Genomic DNA, 19982 nt, shown 5'->3' on the forward strand with positions numbered 1-19982 from the left:
TTTCACTCAACTAATTTTATTTTCTCTTCCTCATAAATCTTTATTAGTAACTGTCTACTACAATTATTCTGGTCAGAACCTGTTTGGTACCTGCATACTTATTATGCACTATAAAAATGAAAACTATATTTTCAGCTTTCCTAAAAACAAATTAAATTTGACTTCTTATAACTATCTTCAATAACTTGTTACACATTCTACAATATAGCTAAAGCAATTTTTGAATATGTAAAGATAAAATTTACTTTAGAGTTGATTTATTTCATTTCACTTAAAATGTTTTCTCCTTAAATTGCAAAAATACAGTAGAGATATGTAACATCATCCCTCCCTTCTCCTCAAAAAATCCTGGAAAGGGAACATGTAAGGATCAATCTCTTCAAGAAAATATGGAGCAAAATTTCACTTTTCTCTTAAATTTAATTAAAAAGCAGAGAAATAAATGAAATGTTGATGACAGCAGACTTAGTGAGAAAACAACTAATGAGCACTTGGGGGAACAGAAGCAAATTGGTGGAGCAGAAAGGCTGCTGCTAGTCATTCTTCCTTCTCCAAAGAAACCAACTATATGGCTTCAGTATCTGTTGCAGAGTCCTGGTTCAAAATTTGAGACAGTCCACAAAAAATTCATCTCAAAATTCAATCTAAAAAATATACAACCACAACTATCCAAATTAAAAGTTTCTCTAAATTATTACACTTGAGAGAATACTCTTCATAAAACAAAATTAAAAAAACTGTTCCAGAATGCATTAACAATTAAATATGGCCTATAGTCATATGAATGAGTGTTGTTTCCTATTCAATGACTGATGTCTGTGGGGCATCACTCACATCTAGGGTAATACTTAGCAGCCATGTTAAAGATTATTTCTGGGGTATAGAAATAAATCTTACAGATAACAGTCGTAAAGAGAATAGCTTTTTCCTTTGGCAAAGTTACAAAATGCTGATGAAACTCAAGAATAATGGCTATATTCTCAAGAATTCTTTGGATACCCAAATTGCACTGGGCCCTCTTCACTTCCCCCATATTTCTATACTGTTCCTTTGAAGTACTATCAAAATTATAATTGTTTATTTGTATAATTAATACTATTTATATGTTCTATTTCCAAAGAGAATGTTTTCCAAAGGAAAATATGATGTCTGAGTTAAGATCTAAAAGATGAATCGAAGGAACTAAGAAAAGAGTGGGAAAGAAGAATAATATTATAAACAAAGGAAAGACTTTGTACAAAGGCACTGAGGCAGGAATAAAGCTACATCAGAGGTATAGATGATGATGATGATGAAGAGATAGTTATCTTAATGTAGTAGATAAGGAAAGCAAACAGTAGATTTAAAAAATATTTAGCAAGTAAAATTGATAAATTTGCACAGATACAAGATTATGTTACTATAAAATATGTTTGTATTTCTATATTATCTATAAAATCATTTTGCTTTAATTTAGCTTAAAATGTTTGCAAAAAATAAGCCCTCTAGTAATGCATAAGATACTCTTATTTCTAATTGTAGAGCACAGAAATGAGGCATACTTTTGGGAGGGTAAAAAAACAGGCTGAAGTGTGTACAAAGTAGGTCCATCCATTGCACTGACCTATTCTGCTTGGCTGGGGAAGAAATCAGCTAAATGATTACAAGGAGAAAACATTTTTATGCACCTACTCTGTGTCAGGAAACACTATACTATCAAGTAAAGTGTACCTATCGGAATGTGATATGGTAAATAGTGACATAAATGCCAAGCTAATGTTTATTTTAGATTTAAAATATTTGATATGGAAAACTGAGAATGCAAATGACTTCTACAAAGAAGGAACTAAAAAGTATTTTTTGAAAGAAGATCGCTTGATAAAAATGAAAAGCAAACCATCAACACTATAGATTTTTTAATTTTGTAATTAATTTTTTTCTGTTTTACTATGTTTATAGGGATCCACTGCATAGACTGGGATGCCAAAACAGAAAACCAGTCTAGGCGTACATATATCCTGCGAATCCCACAAATGGTAATACAGTGAACTTAAAAGATCTAAGAATTAGATTTAAAAGACAGTGTGTTAAGGCAATAATAAAGTATGGTCGAACTATTGGAAATACTTTAAGCACCAGTTAAGTAACTGACTTTCTGTCCAAAATGCCACAGGTGAGTTCATCTAGTTATTTAATTATTAGTTAATGTTCCTCTATGATCTTCTAAGCCCTTCAGTTAACTCCCCAATTTCTTTCAGGAGAATGTCCGAGGATTATAGAGCAGCCCGGGGATTATAATAATATATTTCCCTTCTTTCCCAGCAGTGTGAACTAAACTTTAAAGCTGCTCCACAATTATGCTGTGACTTTCATTATTTACTGCAAACAGCTGAATTTTCTGCCCTACTAGGAAAAAAAAAAGTGTAGAGATGAATTCCCTTAGATTAAATGTGTCCATGATGTAATTCCACTAAAGGATGATTAACCAGCAGAAGTTACAGAAGGGCAAATTAACATCTAATATATTAACTCAATGAATTTTATTACTCGGTGTCCAAGTACAAGTTAGATGGAGATGCTATATTTAAATTAGGAAGCTTACTCATAAGAAGGACAGACTAGAGGGTTTAGAAGTTCATGGATCATTTTTAAGATTTACGACAGAAAACTATAGGGCGGAAAATAAATAGAAGATACTTGTACAACAAATATTTCAAGTATTTCTTGGTTATCTACAATGTACCATTACCCTAGACACCAGATATGAACTAAGTATGATTTCATATATCACTAAGATATCAAAGAAATAGCCCTTGCCCTAAATATTAAATAGTTCACGCTCTAAAATGGAAGATAAATATGCAAATCAATATTTTGCCAAGTGCTTAGGGCTTTTCACCAAAGCCAAAATATTCAGCTCGTTGAACCAAGAGATTTACCTTGTTCATATAACCTAATATTATCCACTCTTTAAAAACATTAGCTAGCACAACTTAGTAAAAAGTCAGTTCCATAAACATACTTTATATACTATTGTCTAAGTCATTAATAATGTTAGATTGAAGAAAATTCTATGAAATTTGACTTCAGACATTCTCATCTCCTCTCATGCTAACATTAAATTGTATAAATTAATCTTTGAGAATAGTCCTTTAAAATTAGTTATAACCTCATTATAAACCTCTCAGCACTGTAATGCACCCAATTCAGCCCTTCAACTTTTTCTATCTACATTTACTCTCATGGTGACTTCACGCAGTATTGTAGATTTAAATACCATCTATATGTTAATAACTACCTAATTTCTATTTCCAGCCCAGGCTTCTCCCAACTCTCAACCATATATATCCACCTGCCTACTTGACATCTCTGTTTGTTCCATATCTAAAAGACATCCAAACTCAATATATCAAAAACAGAACTTCTAATTGTTGCCCAAAAAACCTACTCCTCCTCTTTCTACACATCTCAAATAATGGCCACTCTATTCTTCCAGTTTCTCAGGCTAAAAACTGTAGAATCCACTTTGCCATTTCTTTTTTACCTCTTACTCCTCTCCCATCTAAAACATCATAAAATTTCTGTCAGCTCTCCTTTCAAAACATATACAGAAAACATTTATACATATTCAAAATCTAATCACTTCTAACAATCTTTTCAGCTACTATCTTGGTCAAAGCCACTATCATTTCTTGTGTGTATTATTGCAAAAACTTAACTAGACTCTAGCTTCCACCCTTATTCCCTTTCAATCTGTTCTTAACAAAAAGGCCAGGTTGATCTGTCAAAATGTATTTTCTGCTCAAAACCCTTTACAGCTTTCATCTCACCCAGAACAAAAGCCCACTTCCTTACTATGACTTTCAAGTTTAATATGAACTAGCCTCCCACAGTCTCCCCAACCTGGATCTCCTAATTCTCTCTCTCTCATTCATGCCACTCCAGCAACACTGGCCTCTCCGTGCTGTTATTCCTACACATAAGACATGTTCCCATATTTGCACCTTTAAAAATTTGTTCCTAATGACTGAAATGCTCTTCACTCAGATACACAGAGATTCACTGCTTTAATTTAAGTCTTTATATCAATGTCACTTTCTCAATGGAATTAGCCTGTGTACCCCAAGCAATCAGCATACCTGGCACTCAAGATCCTCACTACACTGCCATACCGGATGTATAACTTTCTACTATGCTGTAAAATTTATTATTTTTATTATTTATTGCCTCTCTCTCCCTTCCCAAATGAAACTCCAAGCAGGCAGGTGTTTTTATCTACTTTGTTCATTAACAGATGCATGAATGAATCGTGGAACAAAATAACTTGTTTTATATAAAATGGACGCCAAACTCAAGTCTCTCATTCTGTAGGTGTAGAATTTAAAAACCAGTTTGACTTGTATAAGGTCAAACAGTAAATGACAGAGTCCAGAACAAAACCAGGTCTCCCTGGCCTATGCTTTTTCCCATCAGGACACACTGGTGGAAAATAAGAGAATACATATGAAAATAACTTTTAAAAACAAGCATATATACACAAACATATCAATACAGTTATACATACATTTTATATTAAAATATTACCACTGCTAAAATAGCAGTATTACACAAAGCAATTATATACTTACAAAAAAAATTTTATTGCTTACCTCTATCCCAGATTTTTTTGATATCTGTGTTATAGTTTCTTTAAATTTATTTGCCTTTTCAAGTTGGGCTTTAAGTTGTTCAGCTAATTCCTTCAAATAGAAAAACAAACAAAATAAGTGTGATATATATAGTTTAATTCCACGCTATCGACTATTTCAAACTCATACAATAGAAAGAAAAATGAATAGTGAACATCTATCTAGCCATCGCCTAAATTCAGTTACCAACTCAAAGTCTAGCATATCATTTTTTAACAAACTTATCTCAGTTACAAACTTCTCAAATATCTGTAGCATTTGTTTATGCTTTAAAAGATAATAATTACGAAGAGATATATTTTAGGAGAGTCTAGGAGATGGAGGAAATATATAACCTTAAGAATGGCACTTTTATAGTTCCTTAGATATTACCAAGTCTGATCCTCAAAATTTCAGTTATTTGTAAGAAGGGAGACATCACAAGACTTAAAATATTACCTTCTTTACTGCTGATAAATAATTTAGATAAAAATTCTGAAAACACTTCATTTTTACTTTAGTAAATCTATAGGAATTTATATGAAACAACTGACATACAAAGCAATAAATTACAAAGCAATAAATTAAATAAGTAGATTTATATGACAAGCAAAAAACAGCATTCGCCACTGCAGTGGTTCCATAAATACAGGAACATTTCTTTTAACATAAATTAACCTCCTAACTTGGTGACTTCTCTCACTATTTTAACCAATTCTTTTGTGCTTTTAAAATTCAAAGAGGGAGTGCAGCATATGCAAGATATGCCTTTTATTAGACATACAAACTAATAACAATAGACATACCTTGTTTGGCCAAGTGTGTAATATATATCAAAACAGAAGGCTACTTAAAGCTGATTTATATTTGAGTATGAGATAAGTACATACATATGACCATGAGAGAATCTATTCTATCAAGACATGAAAAACTATCAGACTTTGCTGTTCTGCCATTTGCAATGCAACATATATTAGTATAAAAGGAATGTGACAATATAATACATACATACATATATACATAAATAGATGCAGCTCTTACCAAATCATCCCTGTTTTTATTCAATTCTGTGGTAAATCAGTCTTAATCACATTATTATAGAAATTAAATGAACTAACCTATACAAAACATCTCACACATTATCAGGCACGAATACATTGACTTAAAATTTGAATAAATGAATTAATCATCTTTTCTAGGATCTCATTTTTTAGGTTCCTATGTAAAGGAATTTAAGAAAGTAATACACATTCTTAATAATATATGACTAAAAAAGGGAAAGATGGCAGTGATATCTTTATCCCCCTCAAATATGCTTAATAAGTTAGAAATGCAAGAATAAAGCAAATAGTGGGAACATGTGATATCTTGCTCCTTGGCATATATCTTCAGTTTCACTCAAATAAACTCAAGAAATTTTCAAACAAATGAACGGAGGGGAGGGGAAGAGAGGAAAGGGGCAAGAAAGGGAGGGGAGGGAGGGGAAGGCAGGCAGGCAAGCAGCAAAGTAAAAAAATAAATTAAAAAACATTCGGTTCCCTAGGACCTTAAATATCAGAAATCTGACAGAGAAAGTGGATAATTTAAAAGCAGACAGACAGTACTGTTTTTAGAAGTGTTCGAGAATTACTTTAAAGAATCAATAAGCAGCAGTTATTGTCAAAGTACGCTATATCCACCTGTTAAGGAACCTCCAATATTACTCTTCATAAGTTAAATATTTAATTACTATTCTCCAAAAAAAAACAACATATAAGTCTTACCATATTTCCCATCATCTCTGCCTTGATAATCTTGGCTCCCAACTTGTTCTTTTCATCAACACTCAGGATGTGCATGGACTCATCCTCTGTACTACTTCTGTTTGAACAGGTAAGATTAAGAGCATATGAAATACAGGTACAGTGCAAGTAACAACATCAAGACTCAAATGTTACTTTAATTGACCTCAACAAAACATAAACACAAACAGATTATGATCCATATATATATACACACACACACACACACACACACACACACATACGTGTGTGTGTATAATCTCAACGTTCCACTATAAATCAATAGTTTAAAAAACTGTTACAATGCCATGATAGCTTATAGCAGTTATAATATCTGACCAAAGTCCCAGTAACGATGGTAAAAATATATAAGCAAACTATTCTTCACTATTAAATAACCGCCCACGCATTCTAAAAAAGAAACAAATGAAAAATAAAATAAAAACACTATAATCAGGCCATTATTCTACATATCTGGCAAAATTTCTTCCTCATTCAATAGGATGTTATTGATAATCTAAAAAACTGTAACCAGAAAATGACATTTAACTGCATTCAAATAATAAAAACAATGATCCTGTGCTCTTTTGCAAAGTCAACAATTAGACTACATAAACCAATTTACAACAAAGATTATGTACCAAACCTGTACTATAGAAGCTTTGCAGAAGAAAAATTTCCAGATTCCTGACACATACAAAGTTGCCCTGGCTTACTCCCTTGAGGAAGATTCAAGACTGTAATGCAGGGAGGGTAAACCTAGGCATAGGTAAGAGTCCAAGTATTCTGAAGCATCTAGAGAAGAGAGAGCTTGCACAGTGAGAGAATACCAGAGAACTGCAGGCAGTTCTCCTGAAGTATTCAGCAAGAAGCTACCCAGTCAGGAAAAGAATCCAAAGGGTTAGAGAATAGTTTTCAGCACTCCTGGGAATAGTGCCTGGTCAGAGTAAGAAAAGTCATAATTCACAAAGCACTGGGTAGAGTATTAAGGGTCTTACTTCATTAGTAAGAAGTAATAAGCCCTAGACTAAATGCTGCCCTGGGCCCACCTAACAAATGTTAAAGCAAAAGTCAAAAAGATCAAGTGGTTTCCAATTAGCTTAACGTGTCCCAGAACAAAGCTCAAGAATATTTATAGAAATGTAAAAATACCCAGCACTCAACAAATTAAAATTCCTAATATCTAGTATCCAATCGAAGATTACCAGACATACAAAGATAAAGAAAAATAAGACCCATAATTAAGAGAAAAAGCTATCCATCAAAATCAACCCAGAACTGACACTGATATAAGAAATAGCAGACAAAGGCACTAAAAGTTATTATAACTGTATTCCATATGTTCCAAAAGTTAGAAACAACTAAGATATTAAATAAGTTGAATTTCTACAGATGAAAATTACGATGTCTGAGATAAAAAATACACTGGATAGGATTGATGGAACATTAAACTACAACTGAAAATATTAGTGAACCTGAAGCATTAGAAACTATGCAAAATGAAACACACAGAAAGAAAAAAACTTTTAAAAAATAAAAAGAGCATCAGAGAGCTGTAGGATAACCTTAAATCCTTAATATTCATGTCATTGAGGAATGAGAAACAGAAGAAACAAAGGCTAAAATTTTCTAAATTTGTTGAAAACTAAAAACCTTACAGATCCAAGAAGCTCAAGGAAGCCTAAGTATAAAAAAACTACATGAAAAAAATATACTAAAGCACATGATAATCAAATTGCTCAAAATTAGTGATAAAGAGAACATTTTTAAAGCAGGCATAGGAGGGGGAAAAAGACAAATTAATGCACATAGAAACAAAGTAAGTATGACAGCATATTTCTCATCAGAACAATACAAGCAAGAAGACAGCAGTAACATCTCTAAAGTACTTTAAAGTGTCAACCTAGGATTCTATGTCAAGTGAAAGTATCTTTCAAAAAAAAGTGAAATTAAGACTTTTTCAGGCATAAAAAGCTGAAAAAAATGTTCGAGAGAAGCCTCCAGGCAGAAGAAAAATTATACCAGACTGAAATATGGATCAACACAAAAGGAAGAGCAACAGAGATGATGCCTACAAGGGTAAATATATAACACATTATCCTTTTTACTTAAATCTCCTTAACTATTTAACAAAACTAATGACAATATATGAAGGGTTTATAAAAAATTTGAGTAAAAAGTACAACAACAGTAACAGAAAGGACAGGAGAAGAGAAATAGAAACAAACTATTGTAAAGTTCCTATGCCATAAAGGAGTGGCATAATGTCACTATTCAAAGCTAAAGAAACCACTAAAATAACATACATATATATATACGTATATATATGTATATATATATGTGTGTGTGTTATTATATATATATGTTGATATATATATATATATCAATAAGAGAAATAAAATAGAATCATAAAAATATTCAATTAATCCAAAAGAAGTCAAAGAGGAAAAAGAAAACAAAGGCCAGGACAAATAGAAACACATAACAAAATTACAGATTTGAACCTAATTATATCACATTATATACGAATGGTCTAAACACCTGAATTATAAGGCAGAAGTTCGGGCCAGAAGGGATTGGCGCGAAATAGTCAGTGATGAAAAAAGCAAGGACCTACAATGAAAATTACTCTACCCAGCAAGGCTATCATTTAGAATCAAAGGATAAAGAGCTTCCCAGACAAGAAAAAGCTAAAAGAGTTCATTGTAACCAAACTAGTATTATACAAAATGTTAAGAGACTTCTTTAAAAAGGAAAAAAAAAAAAAAAGATCAAAAATACAAATAAAATGGTAATAACTACATGTCTATCAAAAATTACTTTAAATGTAAATGTATTAAATACACCAATCAAAAGACATAAGATGGCTGAATAAATAAGAAAACAAGATCTATACATATACTGCTTACGAGACCCATTCAGATTGAAAGATACACACAGACCGAAAGTAAAGAGTAGAAAAAGATACTTCATGCAAATGGAACGAAAAAAAGCTGGGGTAGCAATACTTATATCAGATAAAACTGACTTTAAAACAAAGGCTATAACAAGAGACAAAGAAGGACCCAACAATTTCACTTTTGGGTGTTTATCCAAAGAAACCCAAAACACTAATTTGAAAAGACATATGCATTCCTATGTTCATTGCAGCATTATTTACAGTAGCCAAGACACAGAAGCAACCTAAGTGTCCATCAATAGATGAATAGATAAAGATGTGGTATATAGGTACAATGGAGTATTACTCGGCTATAAAAAAAAAAGTGAAATCTTGCCATTCGTGACAACCTGGATAGACCTATAGGGTATTATCCTAAGTGAAGTAAGTCTGATAGAAAAAGACTAATACCATATGTTTCACTTATATGTGGAATCTAAAAAACAAACAAACAAATGCACAGATATAGAGAACAAACTGATGATTGCCAGATGGGAGGGGATTTGGGGGATAACTGAAAAAGGGGAAGGGATTAAGTAGTACACATTGGTAGTTACAAAACAGTCATGGAAATGTAAAATATAGCAGTGGGAATATAGTCAATAATATCATAATAACTATTTATGGTGTCAGATGGGTACTAGACTCATCAGAGTGATCGCTTTGTAAGTTATATAAATGTCTAATTATTATACTGTACATCTGAAACTAATATAATATTGAATGTCAATGGTAATTGAATAAATTATTTTTAAAAAAGCAAAAATTGTCAGATGGATAAGAAAGCACAACTCAACTACAAGAAATGCACTATAAATAAAAATACATAAATGTGTTAAACATAAAAAAATAGGGAAAAATGTATCATATTAATACATTTTAATACTAGTCAAAAGAAAGCTGAAGTGGCTTCTTTAATATCAAATTAGATTGCAGAGTAAAAAACATCACCAGGGACAAAGTCGTTTCATATGAAAAAAAGGTAAATCTATAAAGAGTACAGAAGAATTTCTTAATATATACGCATCTAATAACAGAACTTCAAAATACTGACAAAACTGCCAAGAGAAACAGACAATCTGCAACTACAGTTGCAGATTTCAAGATCCTACTCTCAATACTTGATCGAATATGTAAACAGAAAATCAGCAAGGGTATGAAAAACCTGAATAACACTATCAACTAACATGACCTAATGGACATTCATAAAATACTCCACCCAACAGAATATGCATTCTTTCCAAGCATATATGAAACATTTACCATGATAAACCATATTCTGAGCCATAAAACAGGTTTCAATAATTTAAAAAAATTCAAGTCATATAAATTATGTTCTCTGACCACAATTAAATTAAAAATCATAAAGATCTCTGGAAAATCCTCAACTACTTGGAAACTAAAAAGCACACCTGTAAATAACCCATGGATCAAGAACAAAATCAAAGAGGAATTTAAAAGTGTTTTGAACTGTATAGAAATATAAACACAACAATATCAGAATTTGTGGGATGCTGCTAAAGCATTACTCGGGGAAATTTATAGCACTAAATGCTTTCATTGGAAAAGGAGATCTCAATTCAATAATCTCGGTTTACAACTAAGAAAACAGAAAAAGAACAAATTAAACCCAAAGCAAGCAGGAATAAGAAAAAGTAAAAATAAAAGTAGAAATAAAGTAAATAAAAAACAGAAAAACAATAAAGAAATTCAATGAAACCAAAAGCAGTTAATACAATCAATGAAACTGATAAACCTCTACCATGAACGATCAGGAAAAGATAAAAATTACCAATGAAGAAATGAGAGAAGCAAAATCACTACACATTCTAAGCACCCTACAAAAAGAGACGGCAAATAAGCACATGAGGAGATGCTCAACAAAAGTAGTCATTAGAGGAATGCAAATTAAAACCATGAGATACTGCTATACATCCACTAGAACAGTTAAAATTAAAAAGGCTGACCATTCCAAGTTTCTGCAAGGAAGTGAAGCAATTGAATCGCATACTATTCACGGTAATGTAAAATGATATAACCACTTGGTTACCATATGATCTAGCCATTCTTCTAGATATTTACCCAAGAGAAAAGAAAGCATATATACATACAAAGACTTGTACATAAGTGTTCAAGGAAGCTTTTATTTCTAATAGTCGAAAACTGGAAACAGTCTAAATATCCACACACAGATGAATAGGAAAACGAATTGTGGTATCTTTTACCAATGCCATCCTACCCATGAATAAAAGGAAGTGAACTATTGCTACATGCAACGTGGATGAAGCTCAAAATAATTACACTGAGTGGAAGATGCTAGCAAAAAGTGTGTGATGGATGATCCCATTTATATGACTAGAAAATGCAAAAAAAGTCTATAATGAAAGAAAGATAATGAATGGTTGTCTATGGAAGATGGCAGGGCCTGCCAAAGGTGAAAGAGAGGGATTATGAAAAGATACCAGGAAATTTTTGGGGTAATGGTTTTGTTAGAATATACATATTTCAAAATTTACCAAAGTGTGCACTTGATATATATATATACATAGTTTATTATATCAATTATAGCTCAAAGTTGTTTTTAAAACCCCTGAGTAATAAAAAAAATTTTTAAGCAGAAAATCTGTCATAATCTCAAATATAAAGTATGTATCTGTACTACTAGTTTTCCTGAATGCCTACATTTCATCATACTCTGCTGAAATTAACCTGAGTTTTCAACATGCATTCTGAGCAAGTAATAGCAAAATATATGAACAGATCTCCAAATCAAAACTCGACCTAACAACCATTTATGGAAACTATTTTTAAATAGTGGATTCCTTTTGAGCAAAAAATAGAAGTCTTTTAATAGACAGAACTTCAGTTTTTTTAAAAAGACATTAATTTTTGCAGAAACTCTGTAAGAACCATTTCTTCTCATATTGGTGAAAGGCAAGGCAATACTCTGGTGCTTAGACTAAGAAATCTAAAACAGTTCATGCAAAGAACCACTAGAAAGTAACATTTTTGTTCCCCTCAAGTTCTGTTAGTCTACATTTTAAAAACCAATTAAGACGAACAGTAGGGGCACTGCATTTGTGTAAGCAAGAGAACATTATTACTTTTTATGTGCTTCTGTGGGTTGAGGTACTGCTTGTATCATTAGTTGTATTTTTTTTTTTGTAAGGAAAATAGTTTTCAATAACTTTTTAAAATTAAATTCTGAGGTACAAGTAATTTCTATTGTATTATAAATATAATTCATTTGAATTTTAGGGGGGCAGGGTTAACTTTCTAACAGGAATTAAATTGTTTATTAGGAGGTGAATAGTGGATGAGGATAAATAAGATGATATACAAGAATTCTGAACATATCTGATCCTAGTATTTTCAATATTAACAGATAACTTCAACATACTTAATAGAACAGTAATAGGTATCAAATAAAGACATTAAATGAGAGTTGTTTGGCACATAATGACTAAAGAATACATTATTTCATCTTGTTAAATAGCACAGCAAAGATACTGCTCTGCTCCAAACAGCAAGAAATAGATCCTTACTTTCTCTAAACATTTATAACAATCAGATGCTCTGAAACATGACATCTGCATTTATCCTACAAAAAGAAAAAAGTACAATCATTTCTCATTTTCTATGACTACTGTTATATTTCAGAAGTCCTCTTCATAATTAATTTCTAAAAAGCAAATCCTAGTTTCTCATTGAAATATATTCTCTTTAACACACACACACACACACACACACACACACACACACGCACGCACGCACGCACGCACGCACTGCCCCTGCTGAAGACTTTTGAAGAATTAAAAGAGCTCCTGCCCAATGACTTTCACAAACCTTGAGTATATTACATTGCAATTATTCTTTGCCTGCAGACAGTGTTCACAGACTTCCTCCTTTTAATTATTCCTTTCTTACCACTCGTTCTCAAATTTTCTCTCCTGTCAAAGGATCTCATGACTATACTCAAAGCCTTCAGAATCTGGCATCTTTCTCTTGACCTTCTGGGCTACAATAGCAAACTCTGCCAAGAATAACATCCAAAAGTTAAAATTATATAAAATGAGTTAGTTCCTCATTTTGCTGGTTGTCAGATGAGAGGGGGGTTGGGGAAGTGGGTGAAAAAATTCCCCACATTGGCACATATTGTTACACACATTAAGAAGTACACATTAGTAGTTACAAACAGGCATGGGGATATAAAATATAGCATAAGGAATATAGTCAATATCATAATAACTATGTACGGTGTCAAATAGGTACTAGATTTACTGGAGTAATCATTTCTTAAGTTATGTAAATATCTAATCATCATATTGTACACCTGAAAACTAATACAATATTGTATACCAACTGTAATTGAAGTTATATAAATAAATAAATAAATAAATAATAAAACGTGAGTTAGTTCCCGATATTAACTTTATAAAACTAAATGAAGGACATCACACTGGTTTTCGCTCATATTACATACTACTCTAGGCTTCAAACTCCTGAAAATACATAGCTAATATACTTCCCAAAAAAACAAAATTATATACACATTTTATTCTAAGAATAATAAGCTTAAAATTCTTAATCACATGGGCCTCTACTAGAGAATGTTTTTCAAGTAGTTTAGGCAGAGCCTAAAAAAGATAAAGGAAAAGAATGATAAATATCATCACATTAAGAATGAATGAATAGGTGAAAAAAAAGTAAAGAAGAAAAAAGGAATCTAGAAATGATGGAAAAAACTATACATATAACATGACAACTATAAAGAGCTCCCAATTTAAAAAAAAAAAACAGAAAAAGTAGGCAAAACATGACTAGTTAACAAAAATAAAATAAAAATAAACAACATTTATAAAAATATGCCAAACTTTACCCATACTTAAAGAAATGCAAATCAAAAAAAAGATTGTTTCTCAACTATGTATATGGCAAAGGTTAAAAAGTTCAATACTGTCGGCAAGGAAGGGAAAAGTCATTCTCATACAAGACTGCTAAGATTGAAAATTGGTTAATACAATAAAATATACAAATTCCATTCCTTGGAATTTATTGTATAGCTATATTTAAATAGTGTGCAAAGATACACAGACAAAACTATTCACTGCAGCATTATTTATAAGAGCAACAAACGAGAAACAACCTAAAGTCCATTAAAGACCAATGAGAAATAAAAACTTATATCTAAGTTTTACAACAGAACATTAAAGAGCCTTTGATGTGAAAAAAATACATATATACAGGCTAACGTGAAAAGATTTTTAAGATATATTGACTGGAAAAATAACAAGGATCAGAATAGTAAATGCACTGTGAAACTAAGTCATTTAATATATATTAAGTTTTTAAACATAATTACATTGTATATGCTATCTTGTAAAAAGGTCACAGACCTAAGAAATGGCTAAGTGTTACACATGACTGAAGATAAAATACATGATACTCAGTTAAATTTGAATTTTGGGTAAACAACACATTTTTTTTAGTATAAGTATGTCCAAATACTGCCAGGGACTTAGTTTTACATGCTATATCTGGCAACTCTAGTTACATAACACTGTGCAAGTCACAACCTCAGTTATCTTAGTTTCTATATCTGGAAAATGCAGGAGTCAGACTGTGATTTCTTCTAGATCTGAAATCAGTTCTACAATTTTTTTCTTAGTTCTAAAATCTATTTGTTGTAAACCTCCCTAGAATGCTGGCATTTTATAAAGAATTCGACATATACCCACAATAATGTTCAGACATACTAACAGTTTCTAACAATCTTTCACTGAATCTTTCCAGTCCCTGAAAACAGACATTCTTCAAGGTTCTACCTTGGTCTCTCAGTTTACACAATTCTACACACTCAGTAATTTTTTTTTTCCTTTCACATATATGTGAATGATTCCTAGACTGTTCTTTCCCTCTCCAGTTAATCATGGAATTCACAGAAAGCTTCAAACCACCTATAACATCAAAATTAACAAAGCTAACAAATAGTCTTTCAACCAAAAAAATATAGCTTTCAGTGAGTGCCTGTACAATATATCAGATTACAATTTAAATATGACATACAAACATGAAGCAATCAGAGAACCAGACAGAATACTAACAGAATACGATTGTTTCACATCCTTTGCTTAACTGCAGTTGTAGAAGTCAGATCACGCAAATACTAAGCCAACCCTAATGATATCAGGAAACAAATGCCTCATCCCACTAGCAACTAGGGACTGGAAATAGTCTACCTTCTAGAGTACCTGGAGTGAAACCTTGACAACTGTGTGTATATATATATATATATATATAAAGTTTTAAGTATTCTCTAATCCCTGCCATGTTTATCTGGTCAATTCAATTGGATTTCTCCTCTGGTTTCCTGGGACCAAAGCCCCCACTTGAACAACAGCCCATTTGACTGGGCCTCCCATCATTCAGTACAGATTTGGCCAGCTTCCTCCCACTGAAAGCTACACACTGTAATTTATAATCCACAACTTCGGATTGAGTCATTAGCAAAAGCGATTTATCAGACTTATGACCCAAAACACAATGCTTAAAACCTACTACTGCCACCACTGAGTTCTATTATTTCCTAAAACATCTTTCTTTAATGTTCCATTCATTTGGTGGTACTTTAGAACATATTTTGATAATCATTCAAGTGAAAGTTAGTCATTATCCTTTGATTATTCATTTTCTATTTATGGCTATCTCCTATAGGCCCAGTCCTATGGCTAAATCAAGTTCTCCTAGGTCTGATCCCAGTCAAGCTGGGTTTCCTGTTCTACTGATCCAACCTTATATATAAACATAATAAATACAAGAATAACAAAACCAGTAAGTGCTACCTATTTTCCTAATCATTACAGGTACAACCACTATCCTACCTATATTTTGCTTTGAAAACACTAACATTAGCTTTAAAACTTGTCAACTGTCAAAAGTAGATTATCTCTCTCTCTGCAAAACCATCGCTCTAATTTATGCTTCCCCCTGCAGGATCTTTCACATGTTTTTCACTTCTATTTGGGCTATGGCAATAAATTTTCCGTCAGTCTCCCAGACCTCCTTTAGGCATGCAATACTTACAATTATGATTATTCTTAACAATGGAGTAATTTCCTTTGAAAGTAATATGGCAACAGTAACAAAATCTACCAAAATATCTCCAGTAGCACATCCAGTTAAAAAGGATTATTAACTCATTCAATTTTTCAGATTGCAAAAGAATAGCAAATTTTGAGCAAATATAGCTACTGAATTCTTCCAGGTCTTTTTGTAAATAATAATGAAATTAAATGCAATCCATAAAATGATACTGAACTGATAAATGTGCATATCTTATCCTTTCCATCAAATTTAAGAAACAGGAGATAACTCACATCTAATTAATAACTGATGTTCTAAAAACACAGTTCAGTTCTTTGAATTCTCCAACCTTAATATTCATTTATCGGTTTAAAAAACAAATGACAAAATACCCAGCAAATGACTTTGTGTCCTGTAGGTGTTCTTTTTTCAGAGAGTCTTCTCTCAAGCTTTCATTCTGTGATTTTTCTCTTGCGTCTTCTGAAATGTGCTGATAGTCAACACTGCTACTGGTTTCTAAGGGCTTTCGATTTGAATGTTTCCTCTTTCTTTCTCTATCATCAGATCGACTCCATGATGATAAACTTTCTTCACTGTTCTCTGTGAGTTTTCGAAATCCACAATGCACAGAATCCTGAGTGACCAGTGCTGAGGATGAACTAGATGGTTTAAAATTTCTGCCCTTGTGATGAAATGACAGTTCTTCATCATCAGAGGGTCTTAAGAATTTAGATCTCAAATTTCCAAAAGAAGAAAACTCTTGATTTTGTCTTGGATTGGAGTCTCTTCTATATGCTTCTAAAGACCCAGATCTATTATCTTTTTCATCGCCACTAAAATTATCTTTATTCTTTGTAATATCTGTTGAACTATATCGATCCTTTGAACTTATATCATATTGTACCAAATCTGATTTTCTACTTCCTTGACAACTTTGTGCTTTATCTGAACATGTTGGTTTCATCCAGCGTTCTCGTCTACAGTCTTCTTTTGCGTATGCAGTTTTTTCAGCTTCTTCTAATTTCAACTGAAATATTTCCATTGACTACAAAGGAGAAAAATTAAACAAGATATATAAAATTTAAAAAGGCTTAGTGACTTGTACCCCACTTGCCAATATGTCATAACATACTGTTATGTGGCACAATGAAAGAAAAACCCAAGAAAGGGGGAAAAAAAGACCTATGCAATCATCCAACCTGATATGGGCTAAAAGGTGTCCTCCCACCAAATTCTTCTGTTGAAGTCCAAACCCATAGTATCTCAGAATGTGACTGAATTGGAAAACAGGGCCTTTAAAGAAGTGATTAAGTTAAAGTGAGGTCCCTAGGTTAGGCCCTAATCCAATCTGACATCATTATAAGAATAAATTTAGACACACAAAGAGACACAAGGGTCACACACAGAAAGAGAAAATACCATGTGAGAACACGGCAAGAAGTCAGCCATCTACAAGCCAAGAAGAGAGGCCTCAGAAGAAATCAAACCTGCTGATGCCTTCATCTTGGACATTGTCCTGAACTGTGAGAAAATAAATTTGTTATTTAAGCCACCCAGCTCTGTGGAACTCTGCAATGGCAGCCCTAGCAAACTAATATACTACCCTAAAATGAGTACTTAAAAAAAATATGAGTAATCAATAAAAAATTACTAAGTTAAAAAAAAAAAATCTGAGAACTGAAAAGAAGAGCTAGTAGGTAAAATATGTAATACAGGAAATAATAAAGACATAAATTTAAAAAAATAATAATTCCTACTGTCAGTGAGATTCAAAGGTTGCTACACTGCTAAAATGTAACAGCCTCTCATGGAAAAAAGCACAGTTCAAAAAAAAAAAAAGGGCTTGTTAATAAAAACTGCGTCTAATACATGCAGATGCAGTGAATGGAAGAATAGAAAGTACTGAATCCAAATTAGTGAATACAACATTAACCTGGAAATTCTTTATACTTAGGAAAAGTTAGTAAATAGATATAAGGAAAAAAGCCACATGGACAATTAATTCTAAAAGAATTTAATATGCATATTCTAGTACTTCCAGAAAGAGAACAAAGATAGAAGAAAGCATTAAGAAAATAAGAAAATTTCCCTAGCTAATTTTCCAGATCTGAAGGGACCATCCAATACCCCTAGTAGAGAGGAGAAAGTGAAGCATACAAAGGCTCATACATTAAAAATTCTAACTCTTAAATCTCAAAATTCATATAAAAAAATTATTCTGGATCAAAATGGATCAGAGGAAGGAGGGAATATGAGAATGTAAACAAATGTGAATAGGAAAATAAACAACACATTACCTATAAAGGAAAAAAAGTAAGACTTTCAACAATTTTTCATCTACAATACTAAATGCTGTAAGATAATGGAATAAAGATCAAATTTTGAAAAATGTCATAGGGCAATAATTCTATATATAGAATTTAATCCGCACTCAAACTATTCCTCCCCGGTATGGGCAAAAGAAAGTCATTTTCAAAAATGCAAAGAATCAGAAAGCAAATCACTTACTAATTCTGAGGGGGAGATGGGGTTACTCAGGATCATTAAGCCAAACCATAAATGAATTAGGGTAAAGATCACTAAAAAAAGGGAAGACATGCTATAAACAAAATGGCAAATGTAAAAGTTAAGTCTAAATAATTGTTCTTGTAGTTGTGAAGTTTAATACAATGGTCAAGAATAAAATGTGTATAATAAACTTCAAATTATTTCAATAATATCAGAGAGGGGACATGGGGGATCAAAACATGCTATAATTATCATGTTAGACTAGGCAGAGATAATCTATAACATTTAATTTTTTTAACTATTTTTAAAATATAGATTTAACATGTTTCTTAAATTTAATGACAACATGAATAGAACAGGAATGATGGCAGTGAGGTGGGGGAAATATTTTCATAATGAAAGCAACTCCTCACAGGAAGCTTTTTTCTTCTGATACATAAAATAATGGTGTCTACAATTAGTGACTTCTTAGAGTCAATAAAATATGACAAAATAAAGACAAAAACAGCAATTACCACACTTATTATGTTACATTGTTTGCATAATTTAAGTGGGCTCCAGGAATAACATCTAATTCAAATCTACTAAGTATAAGTAATCTTGGTTAAGTTATTAAACCTCTGCCTGCCTCAGTTTCCTCATTTACATAAAACAAGATAATAAATAGTACTGTTGTGGATATTAAATAAGTTAATTACACAAAGCATTTAACAATGTCTGGCACATGAAAAGCCCTCAAATTATTATTAATGCTCACAATAATCTTATGAGATTGATACTAATAGTCATGTTTTTAAAAAATGTTTTTAAGAAAAAAAACATAAGTTTGCAAAATGCACTGTAGAAAGATGGTCAGCACACTGCAATTTAAGAGAAAAAACAAAACCATAAATGTCCCTCTGTTGACAATTATGGTAAAACCATACAAATGTATATTGAAATATTAAAAGGTCACTAAAACCTATATATTTACTGACATCCAACTATGTTTATATTAGTGAAAGAAGCAGGATGTAGTCTATGAGC

The 19982-nt window shown here is 32.0% G+C and overlaps 1 protein-coding gene across 6 annotated transcripts in view; it reads right to left on the reverse strand.

The window, feature by feature from the left end:
• CWF19L2 (CWF19 like 2, cell cycle control (S. pombe)) overlaps positions 1 to 19982 on the reverse strand; it is a 92315-nt gene that overhangs the window by 51883 nt on the left and 20450 nt on the right. For all 6 annotated transcript variants that reach the window (XM_023535389.1, XM_011368134.2, XM_023535387.1 and 3 more), the window contains exons 8-10: positions 16841 to 17493; positions 6410 to 6506; positions 4629 to 4718 (exon numbers count right to left, since the gene is read on the reverse strand). In XM_023535389.1, coding sequence (XP_023391157.1) covers positions 4629 to 4718; positions 6410 to 6506; positions 16841 to 17493 — 840 coding nt within the window. The remainder of the gene's footprint in view (positions 1 to 4628; positions 4719 to 6409; positions 6507 to 16840; positions 17494 to 19982) is intronic.

Source organism: Pteropus vampyrus, unplaced genomic scaffold, assembly GCF_000151845.1.
Source record: "Pteropus vampyrus isolate Shadow unplaced genomic scaffold, Pvam_2.0 Scaffold139, whole genome shotgun sequence".
Taxonomy (NCBI): domain Eukaryota; kingdom Metazoa; phylum Chordata; class Mammalia; order Chiroptera; family Pteropodidae; genus Pteropus; species Pteropus vampyrus.